Source organism: Carlito syrichta, unplaced genomic scaffold (genome assembly GCF_000164805.1).
Source record: "Carlito syrichta isolate Samal-C Ts95f unplaced genomic scaffold, Tarsius_syrichta-2.0.1 Scaffold225872, whole genome shotgun sequence".
Taxonomy (NCBI): Eukaryota; Metazoa; Chordata; class Mammalia; order Primates; family Tarsiidae; genus Carlito; species Carlito syrichta.
This window is the reverse complement of record NW_007169968.1, coordinates 52817-66145: the sequence shown is the minus strand read 5'-3', so window position 1 is coordinate 66145 and position 13329 is coordinate 52817. Positions and strand designations below refer to the sequence as shown.

The 13329-nt window shown below is 39.9% G+C and overlaps 1 protein-coding gene across 1 annotated transcript in view; it reads right to left on the bottom strand.

Annotated features, from left to right (window-relative positions):
- Positions 1-2028: 2028 nt before the first annotated feature.
- The window catches only part of LOC103253374 (probable ATP-dependent RNA helicase DDX43), a 29926-nt gene continuing 18625 nt past the window's right edge, over positions 2029-13329 (bottom strand). Inside the window, 8 exon segments of the mRNA XM_021709428.1 lie at positions 2029-2133; positions 5014-5155; positions 5524-5623; positions 6660-6789; positions 7012-7171; positions 9392-9473; positions 10825-10959; positions 11797-11920. Of these exon segments, the coding sequence (XP_021565103.1) occupies positions 2029-2133; positions 5014-5155; positions 5524-5623; positions 6660-6789; positions 7012-7171; positions 9392-9473; positions 10825-10959; positions 11797-11920 (978 nt within the window).

Below are 13329 nucleotides of genomic sequence, written 5' to 3'. Positions count from 1 at the left end.
GATCTTTACCTGGCTTGGGTATCAGTGTGATGTTAGCGTCATAAAATGATTTGGGGAGCATTCCATCTTTCTCAATTGCCTGAAATACCTTCAGTAGGATTGGAATCAGCTCCTCCTTAAATGTCTTGTAGATACTGCTGAAAAATTATCTGGCCCAGGGTTTTTTGTAGGTAGTTTTCTTATTACATAGTCAATTTCCTTGATTGTTATTGGTCTATTTAGGGTCTCTATTTCTTCTTATTTCAACCTAGGCAGGTTGTGTGATGACAGAAAGTCCTTTTGTGTTTCTGATTGTTCTTATTTGGGTTTTTTCTGTCTTTTTCTTGGTCAGTCTAGCTAGGGGACCATTGATCTTGTTTATCCTTTTGAAGAACCAGCTTTTTGTTTCATTGATTTTTTTGTATTATCTTTTTGTCTTCTATGTCCTGGATTTCAGCTTTTATTTTGGTGACCTGGATTCTTCTGCTGAAATTAGGGTTTTTGTGGTCTTGCTTTTCCAGCTTCCTTAGGTGGTTTGTTAGGCTGTTAATTTGTGTTCCTTCCATTTTCTTCATGCGTGTTTGCAGGGATATAAATTCCCCTCTTACTACAGCTTTCAAGGTTTCCCAGAGATTTTGGTAAGATGTTTCATTTTCATTTGTTTCCAGGTATCTACTGGTCTCTGCTTTGATTTCATCATTGATCCAGGAGTTGTTTAGCATCATGTTGTTTAGTGTCCATGTCTTTGTGGGTTTTGGGGGGACCTTGGTGGTGTTAATGCTTATTTTTATTCCACTGTGGTCTGAGAAGGTGCATGGTAGAATTTTGGTCCTTTTAAATTTGCTTATGCTTGATTTATGGCCAATTATGTGGTCGATCTTAGAATACATTCCATGCGGTGATGAGTAGAATGTGTATTCTGTGGTCTTTGGATGGAGTGTTCTATAGGTATTATCAATTAAGTCCATTTGGTCAAGAGTCACATTGAATTTTCTGATCTCGTTGCTGATTTTTTTCTTGATGATCTGTCTAGAGTTGTGAGTGGGGTGTTGAAGTCCCCAGTTATGATGGTGTTAGAGTCAATATCTTTCTTTAGTTTACCTAGAAGCTGCTTTATGAAAGTTGGCACTCCTATGTCGGGTGCATATATGTTTAAGATGGATATTTCTTGTTGATGGATTGGGCCTTTTATCATTATTTAGTGGCCTTCTGTATTTTTTTTGATTTTTAATAGCTTAAAGGGTATTTTGTCTGAAATTAAGATCGCTACTCTTCATTTTGTATTCCGTTCACCTGAAAGTTTGTTTCCCATCCTCTTACTTTGAGTCTGTGAGTGTCCTTTCTCGTGAGCTGAGTCTCTTTAAGGCAATAGATTGTTGCCTGATGATATTTTATCCATTTTGCCATTCTATGTCTTTTCAGTGGTGCATTTAGTCCATGCACATTTAGGCTAATAATTGAAATGCAAGAGTTGATCCCTGTCATAAGGTTCTTACAGAGTTGTTGTTCCTGTTTGTTCGTTGTCTTTCTTTGGGTTTTAGAGTTGTATAGCTCCATACTGTTGCCCTGGAGTCACCCTCATAACATGTTTGAACTCTTAATGTTTATGTTACCTGAGAAGCAGCAAGCCCCAGGACCTGGCATCGCTCACACACCAGGACACTGAGGGAGATTTCCAATGTACTGCGTACGCTCACCTGATTTGCTCTTTCCAGGATACTGATCAGTTCAGGGGCAATTCTCCAGTCATTCCTAGTGATAAGTGTAATCGACTCTCCACTCCTCCTTCAGAGGGGAAAAATGCATGTAGTTTCATTTGTAATATGTGTTCATTTAATATAGACTGAAGGAGAACAGAATAAAAACAGGGGAGCCACAACTTTCCCACCACAAGCCCAGTATGTGTTGTGCACAAGATTTAGGGTCACAGATCTGGAATCTAAACCTGCAGTTGTTGAACCTGCACACATGGACATATGACAGTAGCGCCCTTAAGATGAAAAGAGTCTTCTCAAGCCTGTGCTAATTTGTACTGTTTGCTAGCAACATCTAGAGTATCCACTGGGTACAGAACTCAGTGGTCACACTGTAGATGTAAGAAGGGTAGAACCGGACACAGCTGTATGAGGCCGACCACAGGGGATCTGGTTGAGTCTAGAACAAGCCAAATGGTGAGGGAAAAGTGCAACAAGCAAGATTCTGAGGGCAGACAATTTACAGGTGAGAGAAAAATATGGGTTTCTGGGTAAGATGCCTATGAGGGGAGCCCCAAGGATCTGGAATTGGGTAGGCCATGCTCACGTACCCTGCACATTCGGTGCACCCTATTCAGTGCACATATTCTTCAATGTTCCATAGAAAATCATAATTATAGTTGTGTGTAATATCATGGACATCAAGACCACAGGATTCCAAGTCAGTTGCAATTAATATTCTTGCTTTCCCTAAGGAGGCAAGTCACATGAATGTTGACTCATTCTGGTATAAACCAATCAAAGACACAAATGAAGTGTATGTTGCCCTTATCATATAATCAGGTTAATTATCACTTATAATAAAATGCTCACTTAGTGAAAATGAAAAATGGAGTTTTAACTTTCTTCATCTGTTACAATAGATACCATGAGTCAGCAAATGGTTATTGAAACCTCTGAGCCATGGCAGAAAAATGTTTTTCAGGTAAATTGAGATATATTCTCTGTTGCAAATTAACAATGTGGTATCCAGGCTTAAACATTCTTTGGGGAATTTAGTTAGCTCCTGGCAGATTAATATTTAGAGCTCTGACAAGCATAGTTTTGGGATACAGAAATGAGAACCTCAGAATGGGTTTCCCAAGCCCAAGTATTGCAATTATTTTAAGTTGCAACAGGTTAGCCACAGTGGCTCACACCTCTAATCCTGGTACTTTGGAAGACTGAAGCAGGAAGGTTGCTTGAGCCAGGAGTTGTAGACCAGCCTGGGCTTGTCTCTATACAAAATAAAAAAAATTAGCCACTTGTGGTGGTATGCACCTGAAGTTGCTGCTACTTGGGAGGCTGAGGTGGAAGGATCACCTGAGCCCAGGAGGTCGAGGCTGCAGTGAGCCATGATCATGCCACTGTACTCCAGTTTGGGCGACAGAATGAGACCCCCCATTCCAACTAAAAATAATTATAATAATAAATAAATTGCAACTCATACTAATGATATAAAAGTACATGCTTTGAATTTCTCTAATGTTCTCTCCCGATCTCTCTGTTCTCTATCACCATGCAGAGATTCTACTGGTATATTTCCAAGAATTGGGTCGCTTGATAAGTGGTCCACACTGAAGCAAAAAATCAAGTCAGGACTCCTATACCACCATCAACTCACTAGTTTTACTCACTACTCTCACTAGTCCTCATCAAGTCAGAACTCCTATACCACCATCATTTACTAGTTTTTTACTATTTTCACTAGTTTTACTCACTAGCAAATGTCTGAAATAACATAACAGACAAATCACTCCCAATTGAAATCAGCATGCAGTTAGAACCAATCATACACAAGCAATGATTAATTATAATGGACATACAAGAAAAATACCTACAGGGTCTTTCAGCAAAGACAATAACTTTGTCTCCGGGTGAAATACTTCCTAGACAAGTTGGATATGAGTTCGTTTTTCTCCTTCTGTGGTGACGATTGTATTTTGCTTCAATGAACTTACAGGCTAAAGGATTCAAAAAGCACAGCAGATTAACAGGAAGGGAGAGACTCCATACATAAGCTCAAAATCATCTTTTTTTCTACCATTGGTTAATGTTTTAATAAACTGCTATCAAAATTATTTGTTTCTCCTAAAGATGTATAGCTTGGCAGCACAATTTACAATAGCAAAAATATGGAACCAACTGTGCTGCCCATCAAAACTGGACTGGATAAAAAAATGTGGTACATATACACAATGGAATATTATGCAGCCAGAAAGAACAAATTATGGACTTCGCAGCAACCTGGATGGATTTAGAGTCCATAGTATTCAGTGATTTACCACAGAAACAGTGAACTGAGTACCACATGTTCTCACTCATAAGTAGACCCTGAACATTTACTGTAATATTATAAGAAAAGGATTGGCAGTAGCTGGAAACTGCTGGGGGGAGTGGGGCAGAAAACATCAAACCAGGCAATTGGGGACCAAAGGGAGGCCCAAACTTTACCTGCATGCTGACCACTTGTATATCTAAACCTGAATTGTACCCGATATTTTAAAAATAAAAAGATGCCTAGCTTGGCCTTTCACTTCATTATTTATTCCCCAAAATAAGTTGGAAACACTGAATGCTTGGCAAAGTACGCTCAAGACAACTGGTTACCACTGAGAGACAGGTTTTCCTCATTTCTCCTATTACCTAAGCCACTATCTTAATTTCTCCATGTCAAAATAAGTCATTTGTGGTTATAAGCAACTTAGATTTAATTATTTTAATTGGCTTTCTAATGCTTCTAAATCTATTTTATAAAGAAAATTGAAATGTCTAAAATATCCAAGTATATTTTAATTATTTTTGTCCTACCAATATTTTCCAAAATTTATAATATAGACAAGAATCATAATTTAAAAATAGAATTGGCTGGGAACTGTGGCTCACACCTGTAACCCCAGCACTTTGGGGAGGCCGAGGTGGGAGGTTTGCTTGAGCCCAGGAGTTCAAGACCAGTCTGGGTGACATATTGAGATCTCATCTCTACAAAAAAAAATCAAAAAATTAGCTGGGTGTGGTGGCATATACCTATAGCCCCAGCTACTCAGGAAGCTGATGTGGAAGGATGGCCTAAGCCCAGAAGATTGAGGTTGTGGTGAGCCATGATTATGCCACCGTACTCCATCCTGGGTACAGAGTGAGATCCAGACTCAAAAAAAGAGTTATCTTAAATATCTTTCTCTTAACATGCTAAAGGGAATGGGAAATATTCCTAGACTCTAAAATCATTACAAAATGAGACACTTCTTAAACTATATTATTAAAAGTCAATATTGATCACAGCATCCCAAGTCATGATTACCAAGTAGGTTATGCTCTTCAGGTTGACACAGTGATTCATTTGCAGATCGTTCAATCTTCCAGGAGTTGCAATAATGATATCTACACCTTTTCTTAGGTCTTCGATTTGTTTGTCTCTATCTCCACCACCATATACACAAACACTTAAAAAAAAATCCAGGCTCATGGTTAGGAAAAAGAATATCTTACCACAACTCAAAAAGCCTAGCAATCTAAGCATTTTAGGTCTATTTTAAAAAAGGTATAAAAATAAAAAAATCATCAGCTGCCTTCAGTGACATCTGCGCCTTTCTAGAACTCTGCAAACCCTTCAGTCCACAGTGGTCTCCTGAAGTGCCACATTTGTACCATTACTTGACCCCACTGCCCAAGATTAGTTGGTTAGATAAGGGGTAAGAACATCCCTGTTGAGCCATTTAGAGTCTCTGGATGTGTGAGATGTGATGGGGAGGATTATAAAGCTACTAGCGATCAGAGAACTGGTGAAGGAATGGCCGAAAAAAGGACTTACCTTCTAAGACCTCCATAGGAATACTTAGAACATTCAGCTTGCACTCGAAGAGCTAATTCCCAAGTAGATGTAAGGACTAACATGCCAGGCCTATTCCTTTTTTAACCCTTTGGTGAGAAGACAGATTAATATTAAACTACCTGTCTCAGATGTGTGGCACGTTCAGTGTTTAAAATTTATAGAAATGTGGTCAGGTGTAATGCCTGTAATTCCCACACTTTGGGAGGCTGAGGTGGGAAGACTGCCTGAGCCAAGGAGCTAGAGACTAACTTGGGCAACATAGTGGAATCTCATCTCTACAAAAAAAATTTTAAAAATTAGCTGGGTGTGATGGCCCATGCTTGTGGTTCCAGCTACTTGGAAGGCTGAGGTGGAAGGACAGTCTGAGCCCAGGAGATCAAAGCTGGGGTGAGCTATGAGCATGCCACTGAACCCCACCCTGGGTGACAGAGTGAGACTTTGGCTCTCAAAAAGAAAAAAAAGGTTTGTAGTAATGAGTATCAAAATCAGAAACAATCACAGACATATGTATGCCTTTTGGGAGAAAGTGTATGGTCAGAAGTTTCCTCAGTATGCTACAGATTGGATAAAGACAAGGTGGTACATTCCCTTAGTTTGATCCACAAACCTAAAAAAAAGAACTGATATTATGTAGAAATGTAAAAATACTTCCCCTTAAGAATATTCATGTATTTTCAAGGATTTAAGATTATCTTATTGAGAGTTTAGTGGTAGGTTTTTAATAAATTCTTTCAAGTTCCAATAGCAATGCATGTTTACCATGAAATATGGAAATGACTTAAAAAAGTCACACACACATACTAAGCCAACATCCCAAATACCAGCCTTTTCATTTAAGATGGCCTTTTCACATTTAAAATGCCAAACATTTTCTCACCAAACAGAGAGCTACATTGGACAAGATAATGTCATCGGTTTCCAATGTTTTACTATTATGGCTTTGGCAACTATTACCTAATGTCTCCTAAAAATGCTTTGCCAATTTATGCTTTCACCTGCACAAGATCAGTGTCTACTGCCTTGTTGGGCATTACCTTTCAACCAATGCAGATGAAAGAAATTTAACACGTTTTGGTGTCTATGTCTACTAAACCCCTATAGAGAGCCCAGGTGTAGGAATTTTTATGTTGGCTGAAAGTTCAGGTGAATAAATCCGGGCATTAAATAGTACAACGTCTTCCCTGTGCTGGTCTGTGCCACTCCTATAAGATCAATTTCTTGCAGTACTATTGGCCATGCCTATGTCTGAAACGGAACAGCAAACATTGAAACAAAAAGTACATCTCTTTGGCCAACTCTTCCTCTTCTCCCATCTCCAGACTTCTTTCCACAAGGATCTTGTGAGTGCTAGCTGGGAGAGTTGCGGGAATGCTAAGACAGTTGCTTCCTGGTGACCTAACTTCTAGCAATTAGGTATCACTGGTGGGGAGGACACTCAGTGAAATATTGGAATTAAGGAAAGCGTACCTGAATGGGTGTTGGCTTTTGATAATCTGCCTTTTTAATGTTGTCCATAACCTCAGGACTGATACACTGAAAGGCATCACCAAACACGCAAGTAGGGTTGGGGATAGGATGTTTCTCACCCTCTTTCAAGTCATCACACATTATATTAAAATTTTCCTTTCTTTAAAGAAAAATAAAGTAAATATTAGTGACTTTGGTTACTTTACCCAAGAAAAGACTTTTTCAAAATCGGCTCTGCTCAGACCTAGAAATTCATATGCAATTGATTTAAATTGGACAGCTAGGGTAGTTACAATGAAATGTCCTAGATTATACAATCAGTCACCTGCCCAAGGACCAAGCCTTACCTTAACCCTCTTTCTGGTATTTTATAGCATCTTAGTTTTTATTTATTTGTTTGTTTGAATTGGAGTCTTACTCTGTCACCCAGGCTGGAGTGCAGGGGTATGCTCACAGCCACCACAGCCTCGACCTGCTGGGCACAGGTGATCCCTCTGCCTCAGCCTTCCAAGTAGCTGGAATCACAGGTGTGTGTCACCATGCCTGGCTAATTTTTTGATTTACTGTAGAGATGAGGTCTCACCAAGTTGCCCAGGTATTCTCGATCCTGTGGGTTCAGGCAATCCTCTCACCTCAGCCTCCCAAAGTGCTGGAATTAAAGGTGTGAGCCACCACACCCGGTTACATCTTAGTTTTTATATCAGAATTAATAGTACAAAAAAGTTGCCATTAAAACCCTCCAATTTCTGCAGTGTGGTGTTTTCTCAAATAACTAAAAATTGAGCTTCCATATGATCCAGAAATCCTACTTCTGGGAGTATACCCAGAGGAACATAAGTCACTCTGCCAAAAAGACACCTGCACATGTATGTTCATTGCAGCACTATTCACAATAGCAAAAACATGGAACCATCCCAGATGGAAGTGGACTGGATAAAGTGGACTGGATAAAGAAAATGTGGAATGTACACATGGAATACTCCACAGCCATAAGGAAGAACAAAATTATGCCCTATGCAGCAACATGGATGCAGTGGAGACTATCATTCTAAGTGAACTATCACAGAAACAAAAAACTGAATACTGCATGTTCTCACTCATAAGCAAGCCCTGATCACTGGTCACAGGAGGGCAAAGGTGGGAACAGCAGACCTGGGCACTGCTAAAGACTGGAGTGGGGGGACAAGGGACTCATAACCATATACTAGTTACCATGCTTACTACCAGGGTGGAGAAAGGACTTGCTCAACCTTCATCTGCACACAACTTGCTTATGTAGCAAATCCTCACATGTGCCCCACAGCTCTAAAATAAAAAATAAGGCCGGGTTCGGTGACTCAGCCTGTAATCCCTGCACTTTGGGAGGCCGAGGCAAGCGGATTGCCTGAGCCCACGGGTTCGAGACCCACCTGTGCAACTTGGTGAGACCTTGTCTCTACAGTAAATCAAAAAAATTAGCCCGGCATGGCAGTACAAACCTCTAGTTCCAGCTACTTGGAAGGCTGAGGTGGAAGGATCTCCAGAGCCCAGCAGGTCGAGGCTGCGGTGGCCAGGAGTGTGCCACTGCACTCCAGTCTGGGTGACGGAGTGAGACTCCAACTCAAAAATAAATAAATAAAATAAATAAAAAATAAACCTTCCCATTTCAGATGACAAGGGCTGAATAGTTTAAGAACATAGTCAGATGTGGATCCCATCATTTCCTTCTCAATTCTTAAGTACTGGAGAAACAGAGAAGCTACTCTGCTCCCCACAGCAAGGACCAGGAACATGTGGGTATTTGAATTTAATTAAATATTCACTTGCTCAGTTACACTAGTTAAACTTTCAGTGCTCAACAGCTACTCCATTAGAGACAAGTTACAGACACATATCTTCCATTACTGCAGAAAGTTTACTAGATAGCAACGCTCTAAAACAATGGTCCCCAATCTTTTTGGCATCAGGGACCAGTTTCAGAGAAGGCAATTTTTCCATCGATGGGGGAGGGGGGTCGGGTGGTATGTACAGTCAAACCTCTTCAAATTCCACCAACAGACTGCTAATGCTCACCTGTATTTGTAGCTGTTCCCAGTACTGGCATCACCGCCTGGGCTCCACCTCAAATCAGCAGTCATGTGAGTGATGAGGAGTGGCTGCACATCCAGATGAAGCTTCCCTGTGCTGCTCACCTCCTGCTGTGCAGCCCAGGAAATGGGAGGAGGTGCTCGGGGCCCCTGCTCTCAAATACAACATGTAGAATTGCAACAAAGTTCTCACTTGGATATGGAAGTGCCAACTCCAAATTCAATCACTCCACATTGTTGCTTACAGGGTTGATTTAATACTAATAACATAACTGTACAAAAGCTATTGAGGAGTGAATGAGAAAACCACCCACCTCCAGTTGTCAACTTGCACTTTTGACATCGACCCTGTTGTTGCTGACTGGTTGTAAAAATTTTTTTTAATTGGCAGTAAATCTGGGGCAAAAGGAGAAATTCACACTTTGATAATGAAAATTTACATTTCATTAACACTTAGTCACAACTATAGAAACTAGATTAAAATACATCCTAGTTACCACACAGTTTCAGACAGCGCTACCCGTCACCAGCTGGGCTTCTGTCCTTCTAAGAGATCTCCTTTTTCTGGTTGGTCTTTCAATCATATTTTCCACTCAAGAATGGATCTGTAGTGTTCAAGTTTAAAACAAAAGCATGCTTTGCAAGACATAAAAGCACCACAATTGATGAATCTGCTCTCAAACATAATGCTTAGACTGCTTTTGTCTTCTCTTTGAAGGCCTATCCCATTTCTTTTTAGCAATTAAATTGACATCCTTGGTCTACTCTCTGAAGCTTCGTTTCTTAAATGCCCAACTCATCTTAAATCCTTTCCCTGGTCTCCCATCCTCAGTCTCCCAAACACACAAATTGTCAAGGCAGCACTGGAAACTTAACATGAAGATGTGCAGACCACCATGGCATTAATCACTAAATATTTTGGCAACATATTAGTGCATTAGCTTTTTATTGTCAAGTAAAAGATGCTATCTTGCTGCCTTGTTCTGATAGCCATGATTAGTGCCTGAATAGTGAAAGATGACCCAACATATGTAATATTCCAAGTAAGAAACTTCTAAAATTCAAAGACCACTGGGGATGGTGGCTCATGCCTGCAATCCCAGCACTTTGGGAAAACAAAGGAGAACTGCATCAACCCAGGAGTTTGCGACCAGCCTGGGCAACACAGCAAGACCTTGTCTCTACCACACACAAATCCAAAAATTTGCCAGGCATGGTGGTGCATGTCTGTAGTCCCAGCTACTTGGAAGACTGAGGTAGAAGAATTGGCTGTGAGCGTGCTTGGCATTCCCGCTTGGGCAAAAGAGTGAGACTCCAACTCAAAAACTCTCCATCTCTCTTAAGAACTGTAATGCTTCTTATGATTGAAAGGTTTTCCTTTGTTATTTTGCCCTTGTCAACTATCACACTAGATGATCAGTCTCTGTTCTACAGCAACAATGTTTACTGATGGTTTGCATGTTTATTCCCTTCACACTAATAAGATTTTCTATCTTATTAATCTTTTGTAGTTAGTCACCTCAAACAAGACAGGCTATAAATCAGTTTAACATTTAATATCCCACTAATAGCATAAATCATAGCAGACGACATAGAATCTATCATGACCTAGGGACTAACTGGAATATTTTAAAATTAATTATCATTCTTCATAGAGATTTCATTACTAGAAATAAGGCATAGACATATTACAGATGAAAAAAACTGCAGTTTAAAGAAACAATACATGTTACAATGCAACACTGGCCTGCCAATTTTTTCCTTTGCCATTTTGAACCTTCCTCTCTAATTTGATCCCAATATATCAATGTCCAATCTCCTGCAACAACAAAGTCATCAGTGCTTTGACCTTTGCTAACAGAAGGTTGGAACTTAACAACATCTGCCAAAAGTATTTTTTATCAGATTAGTTTTTCTGTTTTTGAATAGCCAGACAATAATGCTCGAAATATAACATCTGGAGTTGCCACAGTACATTGCCATGACAATCTAGTCAGTGTTTTTGTCCTCATTTAGCAACTTATGAGAAGTCTGATTTATTGGAGAAGGGAAGGAAAGTAGCAGAGTCGAGTGTGATGCTAAAATACTGTCACACGCATTGCTTAGTCTTTACAATGCTGCCGGGAGGCAGATATGATCCCAGGTTAACAAATTATGCAAAGGGCCCAAGTCAAGTTTTTTCCCAGAAAACATTAAGAGGCAATACTGTCTTCTGAGCCTAAGTCTCCGTTCTACTTCCAAGTTGTGTAGATATGTTCAGTGGCTTTAGCTCTATGCCAACCTCATCTGAGATTTAAAAAATATGAATATAATATTTAAGTAGTTTTCAACATCAGGTGTGGATCTGGGGAAAGTCCATAGTCAGAAGCCCAGGATCACTCCTTACTCACCTTTATTACTGAAGTTAGGTATATTAAAATGCTGTCATTTTTACTTACTACTTTTGGCTAAAAGGTAAGATGGCCAGGCTTAACCACAGAAATTAAGTAGTTTTAAATTAAGGAAAAGCAACTATTATGGGTTTTAAGAGCAAAGAGAATATTTCAGATTAGATTACTGGCAATGTAACGCTTTGTATCAGAAAAAGAAATCAGTTATAACGGCTTCAAACGCAGAATGAAATTTTAAAAATCTTCAGTAAATGGTGGTAGGAAAACTGACTGACCACATGCAAAGGAAAAAAAAAATCTCAAGGGGCTGTAGTTGGCAAATTACTCACCAACTTCACATTCTGAATTGTCATCTTGTTTTTTAATAAAATTATCCATCACTGCTTTTGCTTTTGTTTGCATTGCCTTGCTGCCAAAAATTTTGACTAGTGATACTGGATGTCCTTTTATTATCTAGATACAAGGGGAAAAATAGATGGGACTTATGTTCCCTTATACCCACAAGCAATTACTCAACTACAAAAAGCATAAAAGTATAAGGTGAAGACAGTATCACTATCAACATGTAAATTTCTAATGAGGGGAATTCAACTTATATCCCCTCTGAGTTTTACCTCCTGGCTTATCCAACCTATCTGGGAGGAGCAGGACACTATTAGTTAAACAAGTGACAGCTAGGGAATAAAATCAGAAAATAATATAGATGGAAAATTAGCACATTAATCTGATAGGTGATATTCTGAATCAGTTCTCGTACCTGTAAAATGTGAAAATTTGTTTGGCTAATCTTATAGTATTGTGGAACTGAGGGGGATCAGCCTATGTGCTGTGTAGAGTTTGCTGAACTCAGATTACTCATGTAAATGTTTAACTGGACAAGAGCCTATATTACACAAGTATAATGTTATGGAGGTAAGTTTATAAGACTGATGTGACATTTTGTTGCTAGAAGCTACAAATAACACATTCAAACATGCATCGTTTCAGATACCTGTACTGATTCAATGTTTGTCCAGAAACTACTATACATTGAGTTATCTCCAGGGTGTACAAGCACGTGCAACTCTGTGAAAGTGCTGACATGAGGCAGCTAGGAGATGCTGAGGGGAAGGAAAAGAGACACCCACACAGAATGGGGGAGGTCTTAGACTTCCCCAAGGAAGTGATAACCAAGCTTGCCTGAAAAATGAGTAAGAATTATCTACTGGGAGATAGCTATGGTAGCCGAGTGTGTCAAGAAGGATAGGAGCACTCAAGAGAGTCTGGAGAGAGGAGATTGGAGAGTCTAAACAGGTCAGATCAAGTCAGTCAAGGTAGAATCTGGATTTAAGTGCCTGAGATACTGTGACAGTTTTATTTTTTTTACAGGGAAAGGTCAAACACCTAATACTGACTGTCCATAGTGGAGAATGGCTAGAGAAGACAAAATGAATGCCAATAAGATGTATAGGCCAGGTGTGATGGCTCACACCTGTAATCCCAGCACTTTGAGAGGCCAAGGCAGAAAGACCACTTGAAACCAGGAGTTCAAGACCAGTCTGGGCAATGAGAAAGGTCAATTAGAAAGATAAGAAAAAAGAAGCAGACGGCACAGTGAGGGAAGAATGAAAATGATGGCACATCCCCCGAGAAGTACAAGAAACAGACAAGATGCTGCTGGATGGGGTGAGCAGAGGAAGTGCCGAGGAAATCTGTGGTTGCTGGCTTGAGAACTCAGGGAGTGATGCCATTGCTTGTTCGGAACACAGAAGCCAGTCAAAGTGGGAGGAAAGGGATTCTGGAAGGGAGTCATTTGGGACATCATAAATATTCCAGAGGTCTCACTCTGATGGAGATTATCATTAAAGATTTTCACCTCCAAG